At 51.4% G+C, this 20810-nt stretch overlaps 1 protein-coding gene across 11 annotated transcripts in view; it reads left to right on the top strand.

Annotated features, from left to right (window-relative positions):
• Positions 1–20810, top strand: part of NIN (ninein) — a 146967-nt gene that overhangs the window by 45335 nt on the left and 80822 nt on the right. For all 11 annotated transcript variants that reach the window (XM_081190882.1, XM_081190880.1, XM_081190877.1 and 8 more), the window contains one exon: positions 5086–5255. In XM_081190882.1, coding sequence (XP_081047008.1) covers positions 5086–5255 — 170 coding nt within the window. The remainder of the gene's footprint in view (positions 1–5085; positions 5256–20810) is intronic.

Genomic DNA, 20810 nt, shown 5'->3' with positions numbered 1-20810 from the left:
GTAACGCGCAACCCGAAAATATTTAAGCTGAAACGTATTCATCCCGAGGTATGACGGTACTGCTAGTAAGACAGATGTCCCCTATTTGATATTTGTGCATCTCGTTCCTCCAGCCCAAGTGCTGAACCTGACATTTGTCCCTATTGAAATTCATTTTGTTAGCTTGCGCCCAGTTCTCCAAACTGTTATGGCTGTGCTTTGCAAAAGGGTCTGCAAGGTAGCACTTTGAATGGGGCTTCTCAAATCAATTGGTTTCCAGGTCTTGCAGCGCCCCTTTCAAATTGCTGTCTTGTAGATCACATTGCATAAAGATTTGCAGGTGCTGCCAATCACCTGACCAGCAGGTGCCTCCCAAAAAACATTTTGGCTGAGCCATGTCTTTACCTTTCCTGCACCAGACATCGTATCTGACATCAGGTGTCAGATAGGTCGGCATGACTTGACCAAAATGGCCTCGTGGGCCAACTGGGGAGGCCTGCAGGTCAGAAGTTCCCTATTCTGGTTTTAATAGAAGGGGAAGAAATGGAGGCAGTGAGAGATTTTACCTTCTTGGGCTCCATGATCATTGCAGATGGTGACAGCAGTCACGAAATTAAAAGACGCCTGCTTCTTGGGAGAAAAGCAATGACAAACCTAGACAGCATCTTAAAAAGCAGAGACATCACCTTGCCAACAAAGGTCCGTATAGTAAAAGCTATGGAGGAGACTCTTAAGAGTCCCATGGACTGCAAGAAGATCAAACCTATCCATTCTGAAGGAAATCAGCCCTGAGTGCTCACTGGAAGGACAGATCCTGAAGCTGAGGCTCCAAGACTTTGGCCACCTCCTGAGAAGAGAAGACTCCCTGGAAAAGACCCTGATGTTGGGAAAGATAGAGGGCACAAGGAGAAGGGGACAACAGAGGATGAGATGGTTGGACAGTGTTCTCGAAGCGACCAGCATGAGTTTGACCAAACTGTGGGAGGCAGTGGAAGACAGGAGTGCCTGGCATGCTCTGGTCCATGGGGTCACGAAGAGTGAGACATGTCTAAACGACTAAACAACAACAACAACAACAATGAAAGGATAACATGCTATGTTAAAAAAAAAGAGAATGAAACACAAACTTGCCCCTTTGTGTCTTTTGACATTACAGTCGTGCCATTTATTTAAAAATAAAGGAAAAAACACCGTAGCACCCTAAGGTGGTGTGTCTTTCAGAAGCACACACTCGCAGCCTTCAGAAATCGAGTCACTTTCAGGTTTTATTACAATCCGCCGGTCTACAGGTTTTGTTAAATAAATAATCAGAAATCAAGAGCGTCTCTATTCCACAGACACACATCCCCGCTCAAATCTGAGTTGTGTGTATATGTGCAAAGAAAGTCAATATGAGGTTTCTTTTCCCTCCTTGCAGAGAAGCCTTGCATCTGATGTCGATACATAACAAAGCATAGCCCCTGGCAATGGCTGGTTGTGGGGGGGGCGAGCAGTCGGGCTGGCAAGGGGAGGGGGGCAGTTTACAGCTCTCCGCCTGCTGATTCCCTTCATTGAATGGAGTCAGCCGCAACATCTGTGGGATCCACAGCAGCCCAGGGCCTCCAATATCCAGAGCGCTCCCCCCATTTTTTAATGGCTGCAGACTTTGGCTTGAGCCATAAAAATTGATGCATAGCCAACGGCAAGGAGGTTGCCTTCAATGGACCTCTCTTCTCTTCCTTCCAGACTTGCTCAGGAGGCTGAAGAGGCAAGAGATTTGTGTGTGTGTGTGTGTGTGTGTGTGTGTGTGTGTGTGTGTGTAGAAAATGATCTTATTTATTTATTTAGCTGTTCGGTTCCAATTACACATTGCTTTCCGTAAAATATCTCGAAGCAATCTTGCAGCAAAAAGCAACAGCGAGCGACATTCCGTACGTCAACAAAACCAAAACCGCAATTTTGAAATCCACCCCAGATACAGACTGGAGGAGATAGTTGTTTGTATTTATTGACATCTTCCTAAGGTTCCGTGCCCGTCCTTCACTGACGGACTGCTGCAATTAAAATCGAGGAAAAGAATTCCAAACGAAAGCAGCTCAGTAGATTAAACAAAAGAGAAGAGCTGGCCCCCACAGAAACCCCTTAATAAGGTGTGGGCATGGCTACCAGCTTGGATATTTTTTAAAAAGGGGATCAGGCAAGTTCATGAAGCCAGTGTTCATGTGAGCCAGTGTGGTGTAGTGGTTAGGAGCCCCTTCGCGTCTCCTCCTGCCAGGGCTGCCTGGGTGCCTGACGGGTGCGATCAGGGCCAGGGATGGGGCACCCCTTTCTGGCCACATCGCTGCCTGTGTGCATCCCTGTGAAGTCACCTGGCTTACTAGTCATACATGTAGCTTGCTAGCAGTACATGGGTAAAGGGATCTAGGAGTCTTAGTGGATCACAAGCTTGACATGAGTCCACAGTGTGATGCAGCAGCAAAAAAAAAAAAAAAAAGCTAATTCTCTTCTAGGCTGCATCAACAGAAGTCTAGTGTCCAGATCAAGGGAAGTAACAGTCCCACTCTCTTCTGCCTTGGTCAGACCACACCTGGAGTCCTGTGTCCAGTTCTGGGTGCCACAAGCTGGAATGTGTGCAGAGGAGGGCAATTAAGATGATCAAGAGTCTAGAAGCCAAGCTTCTAGTTGAAGGAGCTGGGTATGTTTAAGAAGAAGAAGAGTTTGGATTTGATATCCCGCTTTATCACTACCCGAAGGAGTCTCAAAGGGGCTCACAATCTCCTTTCCCTTCCTCCCCCACAACAAACACTCTGTGAGGTGAGTGGGGCTGAGAGACTTCAGAGAAGTGAGACTGGCCCAAGGTCGCCCAGCAGCTGCATGTGGAGGAGCGGAGACGCGAACCCGGTTCACCAGATTACGAGTCCACCGCTCTTAACCACTACACCGCACTGGCTCCTTTAGCCTGGAGAAGAGAAGACTGAGAGGAGAGATGATAGCCATCTTCAAATACAGTGGTACCTCAGGTTACATACACTTCAGGTTACATACGCTTCAGGTTACAGACTCCACTAACCCAGAAATAGTGCTTCAGGTTAAGAACTTTGCTTCAGGATGAGAACAGAAATCGTGCTCCAGCGGCGCGGCGGCAGCAAGAGGCCCCATTAGCTAAAGTGGTGCTTCAGGTTAAGAACAGTTTCAGGTTAAGAACGGACCTCCGGAACGAATTAAGTACTTAACCCGAGGTACCACTGTATCTAGAGGCTGTCACACGGAAGATGGCACAGGCTTGTTTTTTCCTGCTCTGGAGGTCAGGACTCGAACCCATGGCTTCAAATTACGAGATAGGAGATTCCGACTATGATTCTATGTGGACTCCCACTTGTAATCTGAATAGGTGCAGGCAAACTCATTCCTTCAATGGTTTGCGTTGCAGCATCTTTAAAGTTGTTGTCACAAGGGGATTCCGGCATAGCTGAGCAGGACTTCCTTTGTTGCTTTGGCTGAAGAAAACCTGGGCTAAGTCTCGCAAGGAGGTCTGTTGTCACAGTGCCCTAGCAATTCCCCCCAGATCTCTCCTGGCACAGGACATACACACACCATGGTGGGTTAGCTTCTCTCTGCTTTGGAGAAATCCAATTGTGCTTTGCTGTAATGAAATAACCCCCCCACCCCAGTTTTTCAAGGCATAGTAAGAAAATGAACGGGCCATAGAGAATCTACCAGAGCTAACATGGCAGAGAGATTCCGTAGGCTACCAATTGCCAGCAGCCCAGCTTTAATGGTGATGATAAGGTTTGTTTTTGTTCTTCTGAGTCTTATTTAATCAGCCTGTCTCGTTTCTGATTTTCCCTATCTGCGCACTTCATCAGATGGCTTTCATGTCCAGGCTCCAGCTGCAGGAAATCTTGTTAAAATTGCCTTGTTCAAACAGCCGCCCGCCCGCCTGCGTTCCCCAGGGTTTGCAATATGCATGGATGGGGTGCAAGTCCGGGGGAGGGGGATAGAGAGAGGGATATCAAAGGGTTCCTGGTCCTGTGTATTTTATAATTCATTGCATAGCTAAGCTGGCGAATACATTTGCACTAACAAGCTCGGAGAGGGAATTTGTATAAAAGGGATCGCCACGGCGACACTGGGGGGGCTCTCAGGCTGGGCTTCCAAAGGATTTCTCGGAGTATTCTAATATGTGCCCCGTCTTTCTGTCTCCTCATCTCATGCTGCTGAATCCTTGCAATTTTACGATCGGTTTATTTTTTGCTCTTTGGAGAGGCCCCAGAATAAAACCATTCTTAAAAACATCGGATTTCAACCAAAAGCCTAGCAGGAAGAAAATCAGGTTGTAGCCACAACAGCATGAAAAGCCAATAACAAGGTCCAAGGCCTGGCTAAATAAAAACACCTTCGCCTGATGCCAAAAAGATGTTGGCTCTGGGGAGATGGTCACATTTCTCCCGCGGTTTCTTGCAAGTGAGGTCAGGCGTACAGTGGTGCAGAAATGTAGCTTAGTTGGTCAAAGTGCTTGTTTGGTAAACAGGAAATCCTGGGTTCAGATCCCGGTGGTGTCTGTTGGTTGTTTTGGACTCAGCTCAGCTCAGTTTGGAAGCACCTGCTTTGCATTGCAGAAGTTGCACAATTCAGTTCCTGGCATCTTCAGGTACGGCTGAGAATGTCTGCTGCCTGCAGCCCTGGAGAGCAACTGCCAGTCCGTGCCTGCAATACTGAACTAAGTGGACCCAATGGCTTGACACAGTATAAGGCAGCTTCCTCCATTCCTAGAGGAATATGAAAACTCTTGCATCATTCCCAGGGCAGGGGCATCTCTTCCTGGAGAGATTATCATATTTTTCGCTCCATAAGACGCACCAGACCACAAGACGCACCTAGTTTTTGGAGGAGGAAAACAAGAAAAAAAATACTCTGAATCTCAGAAGCCAGAACAGCAAGAGGGATCTCTGCGCAGTGAAAGCAGCAATCCCTCTTGCTGTTCTGGCTCCTGGGATAGCTGCGCAGCCTGCATTCGCTCAATAAGACGCACACACATTTCCCCTTACTTGTTAGGAGGGAAAAAGTGAGTCTTATAGAGCAAAAAATACAGTACCTAACGTCTCGGATTCTGTCTCTTGCTTGTAGATTCTTCCCCAGAAGCCCAACCCAAATACATCAAAGGTGGGAAGCGCTATGGGAGGCGATCTCTGCCGGAGTTTCAGAAATCCGTGGAGGACTTTGCGGAGGTGACGGTGATCGAGCCTCTGAATGAGGAAGCCCAGCCATCTTGCATCTCCAACAATGACTGCGAGGAGGTAAAGGATTTTAATAGCAACCTTGGTGGATAAAGAGAGTCGAGATGGGAGCTCATATTGAAAGAGGGAGTGTGTGTGTGTGTCCCTGTCCCTGTGTGCATTTGAGGTTTTTTGTCTCCAAATGTTGTGTCAAGTTTATCACCATGTTGACAGAACTATATTTAAACCCCCTGGAGACCTGCCTCTTTATATGGGGGTTTGCTTGTTTCTGACATGATTGGTCTTGAGCAAAAGCATATAGAAGAGGCTGCCTCACTAGGGGAATCATATAATTGTAGTGTTGGAAGGGACCCTAAGGGCCATCTAGTCCAACCCCCTGCAATGCAGGGAGGACTGAGAATTACTCCTGACTAGCATGTGTGAAGCCAGTTGTTTTCCTTCTTATTTATTTATTGAATTTATATACCGTCCTATACCTGGAAGTCTCAAGAAGGTTCACAAAAAAGATCACAATATATAAAATCAGAATAAAAACAATAACCCAATAACACACACCCACACCCCCGCAAAAAAGAGCCACATTTTAAAAGGGTATAGGATGTTGATCAGGTGAACCCAAAGGCCTGTTTAAAAAGGAACATTTTTGCCTGACACCTAAAGCTGTATAATGAAGGCACCAGGCGAACTTCCACAGACAGGGAGCCACTGCAGAGAAGGCCCTGTTCTTGTGTTGAAACCCTCCAGACCTCTTAAGGAGGAGGCACAGAAAGGAGGGCCTCAGAAGATAAACTCAGGGTCCGGGTAGGTTTATATGGAAAGAGGCGGTCCTAGAGTTCCCAAGTTCTGCTTGCCCGGCCCTCCACCATCTATCAGCAGAAAATTTCCAGTAGCCCTTTTCTGCACGCCAGATGTCTGTGTTGGAGAACTGACCTTGCAAAAGTGCTGTCATATTTCAATCAATTCCCCACCCCTCCATTTGCCCCCGTGTTGATCCTGATGGGATAAGGCAGGCTCAGAAATTGCAGAACCATGGAGAGCTCCAACTGAGCAAGTTGCTCCAACAAAGGCCTCTGCTTGTCCCACCTCCTGTCTGTCTGCCAGGCTCCGCGATCCTTGGCTCCCAGGCCTCCCACCCCTGTACTTCTTACGCTGCCACACCAGTGAGATGCTGTGGGAGGCATCTGCTTCCCCAAGATCAGAGGAAGGTGCCCACGAGAGTCCTGGTTCTCCCCCTGGCAGTGTGGGAGATGGTTCTGTGGGCTCCTGTCTGCCCGCTCCAGGCTCTGTGACCTCCTGATCTCCAAGAGCCTCAGCCTGATCCTCGGCCAGTGACTACAGCCTCTGACTCTGTGTCCTGCTTGCTGCTGGACTCTGGACACGCGACACCGTCCCATGTGCCCACTGCGCCCTCTCTTGATGAGTGACAACCTTGGTTAGTGACTCCACAGCGGGAGGTATCTAGGGCAAAGGGGGCATCTTCAGCCCTGGCATGTGAGCAGGTTGTTGCGTTCCCCAGAATTGTTACAATATCTGCTCACTGCCAGGATCTTCAAAAAGCAAACACCCTGTACTCTCGGCTGCTGATTTTGTGTTCCACAGTGCAGTCATTTGTGTTTGTGTTCCCTCTTGCATGCTGATATCTCGTCCCCTTTCCCACCGCTGTGTGGTCCCAAGTCCTTCACCTTGTTGCCATCTTCCAGTCTCCCACGACAGAACTTGTGTTGCTCAACAGTTTTGAATCTTGTATGCAGAGGTTCCTTTTTAACAAAGGGCAGAAATAATAACAATTTATTATTTGTACCCCGCCCAACTGGCTGGGTTTCCCCAGCCACTCTGGGCGGCTTCCAACAAAAATATACATCAAAATGTCACACTTTAAAACCTTCACTGAACAGGGCTGCCTTCAGATGTTTTCTAAATGTCAGGTAGTTGTTTATCTCTTTGACATTTGGTGGGAGGGCGTTCCACAGGGCAGGGGCCACCACCGAGAAGGCCCTCCGCCTGGTTCCCTGTAGCTTTGCTTCTCACAGTGAGGGAACCACCAGAAAGCCCTCAGCACTGGACCTCAGTGTCCGGGCAGAATGATGGGGGTGGAGATGCTCCTTCAGGTACACTGGGCCAAGGCCGTTTAGGGCTTTAAAGGTCAACACAGAAAGGTCTGTTGTTGTTGTTGTTGTTTGCTCAAAGAGCAACAGAGCTGGGTCTTCCGCATCATGTTACAGTCAGTTTTTCTTCCTAACGCCCAAGTGAAATGCCAGCTGTCATGACAAGTGGCAGGAACACAAGAAAGGCTTTCTGGACCACGCCAATGGCCCACCAATTCCAGCCTCCTGTTGTCAGGAGTGCATAATAATAATAATAATAATAATAGTAATAATAATAATAATAATAATAATAATAATAATAATAATAATAATAATAATAATAATAATTTATTATTTATAACCCGCCATCTGGCTGGGCTTCCCCAGCCACTCTGGGCGGCTTCCAAAAGAATATTAAAATACTATAATACATCAAACATTAAAAGCTTCCCGAAACAGGGCTGCCTTCAGATGTCTTCTAAAAGCCTGGTAGTTGTTGTTCTCTTTGACATCTGGTGGGAGGGCGTTCCACAGGGCGGGCGCCACTACTGAGAAGGCCCTCTGCCTGGTTCCCTGTAACTTGGCTTCTCGCAGTGAGGGAACCGCCAGAAGGCCCTCGGAGCTGGACCTCAGTGTCCGGGCAGAATGATGGGGGTGGAGACGCTCCTTCAGATATACTGGACCAAGGCCGTTTAGGGCTTTCAAGGTCAGCACCAACACTTTGAATTGTGCTCGGAAATGTTCTGGGAGCCAATGTAGGTCTTTCAAGACCGGTGTTATGTGGTCTCTGCGGCCGCTCCCAGTCACCAGTCTAGCTGCCGCGTTCTGGATTAGTTGTAGTTTCCGGGTCACCTTCAAAGGTAGCCCCACGTAGAGCGCATTGCAGTAATCCAAGCGGGAGATAACCAGAGCATGCACCACTCTGGCGAGACAGTCCGCAGGCAGATAGGGTCTCAGCCTGCGTACCAGATGGAGCTGGTAAACAGCTGCCCTGGATACAGATTTGACCTGTGCCTCCATGGACAGCTGTAAGTCCAAAATGACTCCCAGGCTGCGCACCTGGTCCTTCAGGGGCACAGTTATCCCATTCAGGATCAGGGAATCCTCCACACCTGCCCGCCTCCTGTCCCCCAAAAACAGTACTTCTGTCTTGTCAGGATTCAACCTCAATCTGTTAGCCACCATCCAATGCAGGAGCCAGGCCCCGTGACCAGTAGGACTTTGCAGGACTGGGGCCTTCCTAAGTTTGTTCTGGAGAGGCAAGGTGAAGCCACACAGGTTAGGCTGATTGGTAACTCACAGCACCTGGTGGCAAGAGCTGGAAGGGATATGATGTCAGCATTTCCCTTCGGCTCTTTGCCACAGCAACATGCTTCCTGCCATGCGCATTCTGAGCTGAGCAGCAGAGCTACTGTTGGAAGAGCAGAAACGGCTTGAGGATCTGAGAAAGCAGAAATACATTCCCCAGTCTTTGGAGAATTCAGTTGGTATCTCTTCATCGTAGGTGTCCATCTTTGGGGCCAGGGGGAACCTTTGCAAACCAGAGGAACTGTTGTGGATGCCACGTATGAGCTGCAGCCATCCCCTACACAGATCTAACCCTAACCGCCCCCCAAAAAATCTCCCCCCACTATGTGAGTAGAGTTGGCAAAAAGAGCTTTCTCTTGGCTAAAGTAGCTCATGTGTTTGTTTACCGAGATGCCAGGACAAGAAAATTGGTGCGATTGCGCCTGGGGGCTGAAGGGTGTTCTGTGCACATTGACACATTTAGACCATGTTGGCTGGGGCTGAGAGTCCCAGCTTCTGAATCAGTGAAAGCTGGTAAATGAGTTGTGGATGGGAGTGGCCTCTGTGCCTGATAAGAAGGTGTCATTTTGATGAGGAGGAGGAGATTTCTTCCAGCTTCCTCAGGATGGCCTGATAAGCGAAGTGCACGAGATCAATCGCTGGAAATAAATGTGGTGTGAGATCACTGGCCTGGATAGCTTTGCTGGAAAGTGGGGCAGAGGACAGGTGTCCCACAAGCCATGTGCCTCCTGCTGAACATGTGAGCAGAATCGCATTTGCACATGCATGTAGCTGCTTGATGTTGCAGGCCCAGGGGGTTTGCTTGCAGGTGGGAGCAAGCCTTGAGGATTGCCTGACCTTGAGTCGACACCTCTTTATGACTTTCGTTTCATTGGGCTAATTTCTTTGGACTGTGAATGCCTTGACACAAAGGGCGTTGAAGAAACAACGCAATCCCTTTTTAAACTGGTGCAGCTGAAAATACAGGGCTGTTAGCATCATTGATGCTTCCAAGGCATTTTCCCTCTCTTTTATGGACTTAAATTTCTGTACCACTTAATTACAATCATCTGTAAGTGGTATAGTTTAGATTTAGGTCAGGGGTGTCCAAACGTTTTTCAGAGAGGGCCAGATTTGATGAAGTGAACGTATGTGTTGACCCTTGTCAGGGGTTTAGGAGCAGAGGCACGGGCAAGGGAGGAAACAGAGAGCGAAGGGGAGGAGGCAGAAGAAAAGATGAGTGATGACGACGACCCGAGATCTCCTAGTCTTTCCAGTGAATCAGAGGATTCACAGAAAGGAGCACCAGTGGCCAGGGCAAGGGGGGAGTCAAGGGGGGCACCCCAGGAAGATAGAGCCAGAAGGGACTCAGGGGGGAGCAGCTGGAAATCGGGACCAGCGTCACCGCCAGGAAGCAGGGAAGAGGAAGGGAGCCAGGGGGGAAGCGCTGGCAGCTCACCACAGGAGGGAGGGCATGAGTCAGGAGTGGCCACACCTCCATCGGGGAGCGAAGAAACGGTTAAGAGGAAGGTGGAAGGTTGGGCGCGCGCGCCAAGTTCAAATGCAGAGGAAGGCGGCGCAGTAAGCAGCCCCGAAAGGGAACCAGGTCCTAAAGCCCGGCGCAAGGAGGCAGGAGGGTCCGGGTCAGCGTCAGAAGAATCCCGGAAGGAAGAAGCCCCGGGGGGTAGAGGGACCCAGAGGAGGACAGTCAGGCGGAAAAGGTGGAGCAAGGCTAGGATATTAAGTTGGTGCACACGGGGCGGAGACTCAGACGGAGCTTCGCCGATCTAGCTACTAGACGTAGAGTTTGCGCGCAGCAGCGTGAGAATGGAAACTGTAATTCAATAAAGACTTTTACTTAATGATCGCTGGCTAGCGTGATCCTCTGTGAGCTAGGATCTTCAAGCAGCTCTGACAGTAAGCTCCGTCTCTCCATTGTGGGCATCTACAGCCTCGAGGAGGGGAGAGAAACAGGTGCCTACTAGCGAGCTCACGAACGGCAGACGACATGACGGCTGAGCAGCAGATAGAGGACCTCAGAAAAGCAGTGGCACAACTGAACGCCGAGGTTCTCGCATCCAGGAAGAGAGAGGAGGAGGCAGCTGCCGCCTGCAGGGATCTCCAGGTCAGGTTAGACGTGCTGACAAAGCAGACACCCCGGCAGGAGGGAATTGGGTTGGCGAGACGGACAGGCGGGCTGGTCTCTCACTTCGATGGGAACCTGCAACAGTATCCCAACTTTAGAGCCGACGTACTGTGCGCACTGCAACTGCTGCATAAAGACTTTAGAGATGAGCAAGAGAGAGTGGGATTCATCATGTCTCATTTGCATGGGGATGCTAAAGCATGGCTACGCAATTTATGGAGAGATAAGGATCCGGCGCTCCAGAATGCAGATGCCTTTATTAAAGCGATGGATGGGTGTTTTTTATCAAGCATTGACGTGGATCTTGCCCGGAAGGAGGTGCATGGGCTAAGACAAGGGAGGGCCAGCGTCAGGCAGTACCATGCCCGCTTTTTCGCCTTGGTCAGTGCCCTGGAGTGGGACAGAGATTCGGCCCCTGTAAGAGACCTCTTTTGGGAGGGGTTGCACAGCTCGATTAAAGATGAGATCGCGAGGGGGGAGAGACCCCGAACCACCCAGGAGGTCGTTCAGAGGGCACTGGCAGTGGGGGTGAGGCTGGAAGAACGCCCGTGGAGCAGGGACGAAGGGCGTGGAGGGCGCGAACCAGCCAGGGGCCCCTCCTTCCTTCCCAGAGAAGCAGCGCGGGCGCAATCCACGCCTCCGCCAGGAGGAGGAGCCGAACCTATGGAGGTTGGAGGTGCAAGGGCTCAGTCAGCAACCAGAGCCCTAGCACCGGCAGCAGTGAAAGCGAAGCCTCCTAGAGGGAACAGGAAGTGTTACGTCTGTGAGGAACCAGGGCATATGGCAAAAGAGTGTCCCCAGAGGCCCCACAAGCTCACTGCAGCCTCAGCAATGGTGACTGCAGCAACGCAGCAAGGAGGACCACAGCAGGGAAACGACGCAGTCTGGCTGGAGGAAGAGGCACTGGGGCCCAGCCAGACGTGTTAGTGACGCAGTCCCCAGAGATTTTACAGCCCGTGAACCCCCTCCCGCCCAAACCAGTAGTGAGGCTCACAGCATCTCTCCAGCTGCCCAATGGAATCACCATAGACGTGCCAATCACCATTGACTCAGGCAGCAATGCGGACTTTATAGGGCAGGACTTTGTCGACAGGCACGCTGTGCAGTTGCTGCCGGCCACACTGCCCCTGCAGGTTGTCACGGTGGATGGCAGGGAGCTGCTCGGGGGGCAAGTGGTGAAGCAGACGCCACCAATGGTGATGCGACTTGGGAATCACAGAGAAATCATCAGCTTCAACGTCACTCAACTATCTGACACGCCCGTTGTATTGGGCATGAGTTGGCTGGACAAGCACAGCCCAACGATGGCTTGGTACCAGAGGCAGCTGACCTTCGGCTCTTCCTTTTGTGCTGAACACTGCATCGTGCCCAGGCAGGAAGGAGAGGAAGAGGAGTCACAGCTGCTGCTAGGCACGCTGCAAGCGATTCCCCACAAGTACGCTGAATTTTTGGAAGTTTTCTGCGAGAAGGAGGCAGACAGGCTACCCCCTCACAGACCATATGACTGCAAAATTGACCTGCTGCCGGGGGCGGCGCTGCCTAAAGGGAGACTGTATTCCATGTCAGAGGACGAACTGCAAGAACTCAAGGAGTTCATTGATCATAATTTGCAGCGCGGCTTCATCCGGGAGTCCAAGGCAGTGGGGGGCAGTCCCGTATTCTTTGTTAAGAAGCGGGACACGCCCCAAAAGAGACTCGTAGTGGATTACAGGATTTTGAACAGTGTGACTAGGCCATCGGACTTCCCCATGCCCCGCATTGACGACCTCCTCGCAAAGGTAAGGAAGGGCAGAGTGTTCACCAAGTTGGACCTGCGGGGGGCGTACAACCTCATTCGCATGCGGGAGGGTGATGAGTGGAAGACAGCCATGTTCACGCCACTGGGGACCTACGAATATAGAGTTATGCCTTTTGGATTGCAAAATGGCTCCCACGTTTTTCAAGCATTTATGCATCACGTGTTGGCGGGACTTCTCTACAAGACGTGCGTCTGTTTCTTAGATGACATCCTGATCTTTTCGGAGTCGCAGCAGGAGCATGACAAACACGTCAAGGAAGTGCTGAGCAGGCTAAAGCAACATAGGCTCTACGCCAAGCTGGAGAAGTGCCAATTTGACGTGACGGAGGTGGATTTTCTGGGCTACAAGCTGTCTGACAAGGGGCTCGCCATGGACAGCGCCAAGGTGCGAGCGGTGTTGGATTGGAAGAGCCCGCGCAACCGGAAGGAGGTCCAACGGTTTGTCGGCTTTGCGAACTTCTATCGCAAGTTTATCAAGGGCTTCGCGATGCAGACGGCGGCCATCACTGACACGCTTAGCTCCAAGAAAAAGAAGTTCATTTGGACAGAGCAGGCGGAGCAGTCCTTTCAGGCACTCAAGCGTCTCTTCGCGTCGGAAGAGCAGCTGCTTCATGTCAACCCCAGCAAGCCGATGAGGGTGGAGACAGACGCTTCGGACAGAGCCGTGGGGGCGGTCCTGCTGCAGAAAGACCCGCAGGGGGTGTGGCGACCGGGAGCGTTTTACTCCAGGAAGCTCAGCAAGTCCGAGCAGAACTACACCATATGGGACAGGGAGTTGCTGGCCATTCACGCAGCGTTCAAGGCGTGGAGGCACTTTCTGATCGGCGCCAAGCACACGGTGCAGGTTTGCACGGACCACAAGAATCTAGAGCACTGGCGCACGGCACAGTTCCTGAACCAGAGGCAGATACGTTGGGCTGAGTTCTTTGCGAACTTCGACTTCCGAATAGAGTATGTCCCGGGGGACACCAACATCATGGCAGACGCTCTCTCCCGTAAGCCACAGTATCTGGAGGACGCAACACCAGCGGCCGCCATGCACATCTTCGCACCGACAGTGTGGGCGTGCGCCGCGGCGACCGTGGACCTAGAGGCGGTGCGACGAGCGTTGCAGGGGGACTCCTTCGCACAAGCAAAGATGGCAGAGGTGCAAAGGGGCAAGGCAGCGGCCGACGGTTTCCAGCTAAGAGATGGATTGCTCATCCGTAAAGGGGCCATCTACGTGCCGGGAGACGAACTTCGAGCCAAGGTGCTGCAGCAGCTGCACGACGCGCCCACGGCCGGGCACTTTGGCAAGGAGAAGATGGTGGAATTAGTAGCCAGGGATTTCTGGTGGCCTGGAATGAGAGGGGAGGTCGCAGACTACGTGGCGAGGTGTGACACATGCCAGAGGGCCAAACCAGTGCACAAACCGCCGGCCGGACTGTTGGAACCCCTGCAAACTCCGGTCGAACCTTGGGAAAGGGTGGCCCTGGACTTTGTCACGGATCTGCCCAGCTCAAGGGGCAAGACGGCAGTGCTGGTGGTGGTGGACCTGTTTTCCAAGATGGCCCATTTCATTCCGTGTGCTAAGGTGGCCACGGCGGAGCAAACCGCCAAACTGTTCATAGACCACGTGTTCAAGGTTCACGGTCTGCCACGGTCTATTCTGTCCGACCGGGGGCGGCAGTTCATCTCGAATTTCTGGCAGAAGCTGATGGGCTTCCTGAACGTCAAGATCAACCTGGCGTCGGCGAGACACCCGCAGACCAACGGGCAAGCGGAGCGGGTCAATGCCATCATGCAGCAGTACCTGAGATGTTATGCAAATCAACAGCCTGCGACGTGGGTGGATTACCTGCCGCTTGCCGAGTTCGCCTACAACAACACGAAGCACGTGTCCACGGGGGTCACGCCGTTCTTCGCCAACAACGGGAGGCACCCCAGAACCTTCCCGGGACTGGAAAGAATGGGGGAGGGGGAGCCGCAGACAGCAGATGCGTTCGCGTCGGAGCTGCAGGAAGTCCACGATCAGCTGAGGCGCCACCTGGAGCTGGCCAAGCACGCATACAAGGTACAAGCAGACAAGCACAGAAGGGTTGGAGAGGAGCTCAACGTGGGAGACTGGGTTTGGTTAGCAGCCAACGCAGTGCCGGCCAGGTCGTTGGCCAAGAAGAAACTAGGGCATAAGCAACTGGGGCCCTACCAAGTCGAAGAGCAAGTCAACCCGGTAGCTTTCAGACTGGCACTTCCGGAGGGTTCCAGAATGCATCCGGTATTCCACAGATCGGTGCTCACTCCCTACAAGGCACCGCACAGGTTCCAGGAACCCGGAACGGCGCCGAGTCCGGCCAGAGACAGAACAGGGCACGCGGGAGTGGCACAGAAGGAGCGCATCAACGAAGTCACGGAGATTTTGGACTCCAGATGGGGGGAAGAGGGGGTAGAATACTTTCTCGCCAAGGAGGGCACCCCGGCCAGTGCGAACAGCTGGGTGCCGGGCTACGCCTTAGACGAACCTCTGCTCAAAGACGAGTTTCATGCCCTCTTCCCACATAGACCTATGCCAGCAGACTTTTTCGACGACTGGCTTTTCACGCCCACGCTTTCGGCCAGCACGTTCCGGGGGTTCGACTCGGACGAGGAACCGACACGAGACGTCCGTTCCCCGGAGGGGTCACCCTCGGGATCCGCCTCAGAACCCTCGTATTGGTGGGACGATAGGCCAGAGGAGCAGTTCCGCAGAAAGTGGCTGGAATGCTCAGGACGAGCAACGCCGCCAGGAGGAAGTGAGGGAGAGACGGACATGGACATTTTCGGGGACGACCCTGGTTTCGAGCACGGCGGCACAGAGATGGAAGCGGAGGTGACCGTCGTCGACGAGAGCAGGGAGGAAGAACCGGAAGACTTCAGATGGAGGCCCGCCACGGGAAGCGACCGATATCCGACGTTCGTCCCTTCGCAACAGCAGCCCCCAGCTCCAGCACCGGAAGGAGGGGAGGGGGGAATGGGGGGCTTCGAGGGGGGGATGGATGTCAGGGGTTTAGGAGCAGAGGCACGGGCAAGGGAGGAAACAGAGAGCGAAGGGGAGGAGGCAGAAGAAAAGATGAGTGATGACGACGACCCGAGATCTCCTAGTCTTTCCAGTGAATCAGAGGATTCACAGAAAGGAGCACCAGTGGCCAGGGCAAGGGGGGAGTCAAGGGGGGCACCCCAGGAAGATAGAGCCAGAAGGGACTCAGGGGGGAGCAGCTGGAAATCGGGACCAGCGTCACCGCCAGGAAGCAGGGAAGAGGAAGGGAGCCAGGGGGGAAGCGCTGGCAGCTCACCACAGGAGGGAGGGCATGAGTCAGGAGTGGCCACACCTCCATCGGGGAGCGAAGAAACGGTTAAGAGGAAGGTGGAAGGTTGGGCGCGCGCGCCAAGTTCAAATGCAGAGGAAGGCGGCGCAGTAAGCAGCCCCGAAAGGGAACCAGGTCCTAAAGCCCGGCGCAAGGAGGCAGGAGGGTCCGGGTCAGCGTCAGAAGAATCCCGGAAGGAAGAAGCCCCGGGGGGTAGAGGGACCCAGAGGAGGACAGTCAGGCGGAAAAGGTGGAGCAAGGCTAGGATATTAAGTTGGTGCACACGGGGCGGAGACTCAGACGGAGCTTCGCCGATCTAGCTACTAGACGTAGAGTTTGCGCGCAGCAGCGTGAGAATGGAAACTGTAATTCAATAAAGACTTTTACTTAATGATCGCTGGCTAGCGTGATCCTCTGTGAGCTAGGATCTTCAAGCAGCTCTGACAACCCTTTTTAAGGATTAAAGTTCAGCTTTTTTAAGGATTTTACCCCAGGAAATAAACTGCCACAGGGGCTGGATTAAACCAACCGACGGGCCGAATTAGGACCCCGAAATGGACTTTGGACATGCCTGATTTAGGTAGTGGCTTCTCTCCCCCCCTCCCCCCCCCAATCTATCTATCTAATCTCCCCCTCCTCAAATCTGATCTGGAAGATTTGGGGAACCCACAGAACAGATTTTGGGGTCACATGGGGAGAGCAGAAGGGGAGGAAGTTCTACTGCGCAAGTGTGAATCCTGGCATCGATGGCGCGAGTTATTTAGGACTTCGTCTGACGCAGCCCACTGACTCTGCGCCCCTCCAGTTTGGCATATTCCTTCCCCTCCGGAGCTGATCTTGTGTAAGCGGCCTCTACCAACCAGCGGGGTCTCCGAACAAGCCCTTGTAAAACTGGGTGAACAAGCTGGTTCTTACAGCTGTGCCCTCGATAATGGATTTTCTTCCCAACACGGAGAGACTAATCCATCTCCCCAGCAGGCCCCGTGGACTGCGCTGACCTTGGAATTAATGGTGAGACGCCTCCCAGAGGGATGCTCAAACCGGGAGCCCTGCGCTCTGAATTTTATTCCTCTCTATTAGTTGTAAAAATGGGTGTAAAAGGTTAGTCAATTAACAAGGCCAGTCAATTAAGGGAATTGGTTGGCGGCCCTCCCCCAACCCCAGCAGGCTGGTGCCAAGCAATTCCCCCTTTTGCCCGGCGAGGATTTATTAAGTGCCTAATGAGATCTCATCAATACGTCGTCGAAAGGTCCCTCTGTTTCTTCCTCCCCAAACTTCATTTGGCAGTTTTTAGACAAAGCAGCTGGAAATGTGCTGATCCCCCTTCTGTGAGTGATGGAGGATTGGGAGAGATAAGCACCCTTTGGAGGAGAGAGTCTGTTGTGAACTGTTTATTATTATTATTATTATTATTATTATTATTATTATTATTATTATTATATTATTATTTATTTGTACCCCGCCCATCTGAATAGGTTTCCCCAGCCACTCCGGGCAGCTTCCAATAAACATAAAAGCATAATAAAACACAGAACATTTAAAACTTTCCTATACAGGGCTGCCTTCCGATGTCTTCTAAAAGTTGTATAGTTATTTATCTCCTTGTCTTCTGATGGGAGAGCATTCCACGGGGTTCTAATAATCAATCTATTTAGGAATATGCAGGCAGGTGCTGTCTCCAGAATTTGGGTGGACAGGTGCTTGGGAAGAGATAGGAAACGGCTGCATCTCGGTGTTGGAGCAGCTGCTCTGCATGTAGAAGGATGTAGACCATCCTTAGCATCTTCAGGTAGGACAGGGAGGGATGGCTGGCCAGGTTAATTTGGCCCCTGAGGCAGGAAATCCCACAAGAACATCTCCTTGTCCCTGAAAGTAAACATGGAATAGAAACAAATAAGTGTCTGTTTGTAACACCAGAAATCTTAGTCTAATGATAGGGCCGGCTCTGCCATGAAAGCAGATCTGACTTTGCTATGGGAGTTAAGGTTAACCCTAGCTGGAGTAAGTTGGCCAGGGGAGGCTGCCTGGAAAGGGTGCAAGTTGCGGAGCTCCTCTAAAGTAGGGGGGGACCCTCAGACCATGGGGCAGGTACAGCCAACAACTGGGTTTCATTTGTCATTCTGGGGGGCCCCAAACACTGCAGTTGTGTGGGGAACAGCTGAGAAGAAAAAAGACCTTGGCGTTGGTCAATTGCGGGTCCTTCTCTGCAAGAAGACCAAAGCAGAAAGGGAAGTTTCTCAGCAGAGAGGTAGAGTTGTATTCAGTTTTGGGGAGGCAATTGGACGTTGAAGCTTGAGGTCTAACGTTGATGTTGGCCAGTTGGCAGCTTCTGTGAATGACTCCTCGCGAGTCCTTTGCGAATGCGATGCTCTTTTGGATATCCACCAGCTATGAAAAATGACTTCATTCATAGGATGTTTCCAAGTAGACAAGTCCAAAATCTCTTGGGGAATGGATTAATTAAGGAGGCGGGTTTTCCTTTCAGTTGGGAACTCTCCACTTGTCCATCCATAGTAAGGTAAAGGGTAAAGGGTAAAGGGACCCCTGACCATTAGGTCCAGTCGTGACCGAATCTGGGGTTGCGGCGCTCATCTCACGCTCATCTCGCTTTATTGGCCGAGGGAACCGGCGTACAGCCGTCAGTGGTTCGAATCCCCACAACGGGATGAGCTTCCATTGCTCTGTCCCAGCTCCTGCCAACCTAGCAGTTTGAAAGCACACCAGTGCAAGTAGATAAATAGGTACTGCTCCAACAGGAAGGTAAACAGCGTTTCCGTGCACTGCTCTGGTTCGCCAGAAGCGGCTTAGTCATGCTGGCCACATGACCTGGAAAAACTGTCTGCGGACAAACGTCAGCTCCCTCGGCCAGAAAAGCGAGATGAGCGCCGCAACCCCAGAGTCGTTCGCGACTGGACTTAACTGTCAGGGGTCCTTTACCTTTTTTAAAATGCTGGCTTTAATTGCAAAAAGAGAACAGACCCCTAATCCTCTCATGCCAGGGCAAAACAGACAAGCCTCCAATTTTGAAGTCTGCTCTTTTCTGTTCCCTCTTGACATTATTAACAGCTGTTCTGAACGGCCTGCACTTTTTCCTTCTCCCAAGATGCAGGATTATTTTCTGGGCTCTGCATGCTCGGCTTATAAAAATAAATCGAGATTCCTTGCCAAGAAAACAACATTCTGCAGTCCATGGAAGCAATGCTCGTTAAGCAAATATTTGCATATGTTTGCTTATTTCTGATATTGACTCTGGATCCATGTGCAGTGGTAAAAAGTTAAAGGGACCCCTGACCATTAGATCCAGTTGTGGCCGACTCTGGGGTTGCGGTGCTCATCTCGCTTTATTGGCTGAGGGAGCCGACGTTTGTCTGCAGACAGCTTCCAGGTCTTGTGGCCAGCATGACAAAGCCGCTTCTGGCGAACCAGAGCAGCACACGGAAACGCCGTTTACCTTCCCGCCGGAGCAGTACCTATTTATCTACTTGCACTTTGGCGTGCTTTTGAACTGCTAGGTTGGCAGGAGCAGGGACCGGGCAACGGGAGGTCACCCCGTCACGGGGATTCGAACCGCCGACCTTCTGATCGGCAAGTCCTAGGCTCTGTGGTTTAACCCACAGCGCCACCCGCGTCCCTGATGTGCAGTGGTAAAAAGGTAAAGGGACCCCTGGCCATTAGGTCCAGTCGTGGCCGACTCTGGGGTTGCAGTGCTCATCTCGCTTTATTGGCTGAGGGAGCTGACGTTTGTCTGCAGACAGCTTCCAGGTCTTGTGGCCAGCATGACTAAGCCGCTTCTGGAGAACCAGAGCAGCGCACGGAAACACCATTTACCTTCCCGCTGGAGCGGTACCTATTTATCTACTTGCACTTTGACATGCTTTCAAACTGCTAGGTGGGCAGGAGCAGGGACCGGGCAACAGGAGCTCACCCCGTCGCGGGGATTCGAACCGCCGACCTTCTGATCGGCAAGTCCTAGGCTCTGTGGTTTAACCCACAGCGCCACCCACATCCCTGATGTGCAGTGGTGCTCTAGCACAATTCCTGATCATTTCCATCACTCTGGCATAGAGAAAGATGCTGTCTCTGAATGGGAAGGTTAGTTGTGTTCTGTCTCCTCTACTGGAGGCATTGTGCCTCAAAATATCAGTTGCTGAGAAGTGTGTGTTGTGTTCGAATCCTGCTTCCAGGCTTCCCACAGGCATCTGAATGGCCATTGTGAGAATGGGCCACTCGCCTGATCCAGCAGCCTCTTCTTACAGTGAAGGTTTTATTTGAGGATGTTAAGTTGTCATTATGGGATGGGTGGGGCAGCCAGAGTGTGACTTGCTAGGCAGCAGTGGCAACTAAGGGGTGTTCACATGTTCCGTTCGAGTGTATAATCCAAGTACACATTAGTTGAGCTGTACACTTGTACGCTTATTCACATGTAATGTTCTCTTTTTCCTATACAGTCGTACCTTGGTTTTCGAACAGCTTAGTTCTCAAACGTTTTGGCTCCCGAACGCCGCAAACCCGGAAGTGGCTGTTCTGGTTTGTGAACTATTTTTGGAAGCCAAACATCCGACAGGGATTCCTATTGGCTGCAGGAGCTTCCTGCAGCCAATCAGAAGCCGCGCTTTGGTTTCCAAACATTTTGGAAGTCAAACAAACTTCTGGAATGGATTCCGTTCAACTTCCAAGGTACAACTGTAAATTTTTTATTGAATTTCCAAATTTTTACAAATTAAATAGTTACATTGTTTCATTTAGTGACTTCCTATCTCCACCTTGATTTAAGAACAGCTTAGATTAAGAATGCTGCAAACCCGGAAGGAGGTGTTTTGGTTTATGAACTTTGCCTTGGAAGCAGAACATGTTGAGTGTGTTCCATTTGTAAATTGAGTCCCCCGCTGCTATGGGAAAGCACACCTTGGTTTAAGAACACTTTGGTTTAAGAACAGACTTCTGGAATGGATTAAGTTTGTAAACCAAGGTACCACTGTA

Source organism: Podarcis bocagei (assembly GCF_964188305.1).
Source record: "Podarcis bocagei genome assembly, chromosome: 1".
NCBI classification, from domain to species: Eukaryota; Metazoa; Chordata; class Lepidosauria; order Squamata; family Lacertidae; genus Podarcis; species Podarcis bocagei.
Note: the sequence above shows the minus strand (reverse complement) of the source record. Positions and strands in the feature narration are given on the sequence as shown.